The sequence below is a fragment of the Coturnix japonica genome, unplaced genomic scaffold (assembly GCF_001577835.2).
Source record: "Coturnix japonica isolate 7356 unplaced genomic scaffold, Coturnix japonica 2.1 chrUnrandom904, whole genome shotgun sequence".
NCBI classification, from domain to species: Eukaryota; Metazoa; Chordata; class Aves; order Galliformes; family Phasianidae; genus Coturnix; species Coturnix japonica.
Genome location: NW_015440256.1, coordinates 6,122 through 7,460, shown reverse-complemented (window position 1 = coordinate 7,460; position 1,339 = coordinate 6,122). Strand labels below are relative to the sequence as shown.

Sequence of the window (1,339 nt, the reverse complement as noted above, 5' to 3'; positions counted from 1 at the left end):
GGTTTTGGGGCTGGATTGGGGTTTTATGGGGTTTTAAGCTTTTCCTTATGGGATTTTTGGGTCTGTATTGGATCTTTATGGGATTTTATGGTTCTATTTTCCCCTATAGAATTCATCGTTCAACCCACCCCGGCCGTGACCTATAGAACTATAGGGGGGATCCTGGATTTCTATGTGTTAATGGGGGACAGCCCCGAGCAGGTGGTGCAGGAGTATGTCAAGGTGGGGCACCCTATAGATCACCCTATAGATCCTATAGATCCTATAGACCCTGTAGATCCTATATGGGGCACCCTATAGATCCTATAGATCCTATAGATCCTATGTGGGGCACCCTATAGATCCTATAGATCCCATAGATCCTATATGGGGCACCCTATAGATCCTATATATCCTATAGATCCTATAGATCCTATATGGGGCACCCTATATGTCCTATAGATACTATAGATCCTATAGATCCTATATGGGGCACCCTATAGATCCTATATGGGGCACCCTATAGATCCTATAGATCCTATAGATCATATAGATCCTATATGGGGCACCCTACAGATCCTATATATCCTATGTATCCTATAGATCCTATAGATCCTATACGGGGCACCCTATAGATCCTATAGATCCTATAGATCCTACAGATCCTATATGGGGCACCCTATAGATCCTATAGATCCTATATGGGGCACCCTATAGATCCTATAGATCCTATAGATCCTATAGATCCTATATGGGGTGCCCCATAACCCCATTGAGACCCCATAACCCCATTGGGACCCCCTATAACACCCCAAACCCCATTGATTTCCCCTATAACCCCATTGATTCACCCCATAACCCCATTGGGACCCCCTATATCACCCCATAACCCCATTGAATCACCCCATAACCCCATTAGGACACCCCATAACCCCCCATAACCCCATTGATTCACCCCATAACCCCATTGATTCCCCCTATAACACCCCAAACCCCATTGATTCACCCCATAACCCCATTGATTCACCCCATAACCCCATTGAATCACCCCATAACCCCATTGGGACCCCCTATATCACCCCATAACCCCATTGATTCACCCCATAACCCCATTGATTCCCCCTATAACACCCCAAACCCCATTGATTCACCCCATAACCCCATTGATTCCCCCCATAACCCATTGATTCCCCCCATAACCCCATTGATTTCCCCTATAACCCCCCAAACCCCATTGATTCCCCCTATAACACCCCAAACCCCATTGATTCACCCCATAACCCCATTGATTCACCCCATAACCCCATTGATTCCCCCTATAACCCCCCAAACCCCATTGATTCACCCCATAACCCCATTG

The 1,339-nt window shown here is 46.5% G+C and overlaps 1 protein-coding gene across 1 annotated transcript in view; it reads left to right on the top strand.

The window, feature by feature from the left end:
• LOC107307781 (sucrase-isomaltase, intestinal-like) overlaps positions 1 to 1,339 on the top strand; it is a gene marked incomplete at its 3' end in the record, with an annotated part of 11,169 nt that overhangs the window by 3,806 nt on the left and 6,024 nt on the right. The window contains exon 4 of the mRNA XM_015851282.2: positions 110 to 222. Within this exon, the coding sequence (XP_015706768.1) occupies positions 110 to 222 (113 nt within the window). The remainder of the gene's footprint in view (positions 1 to 109; positions 223 to 1,339) is intronic.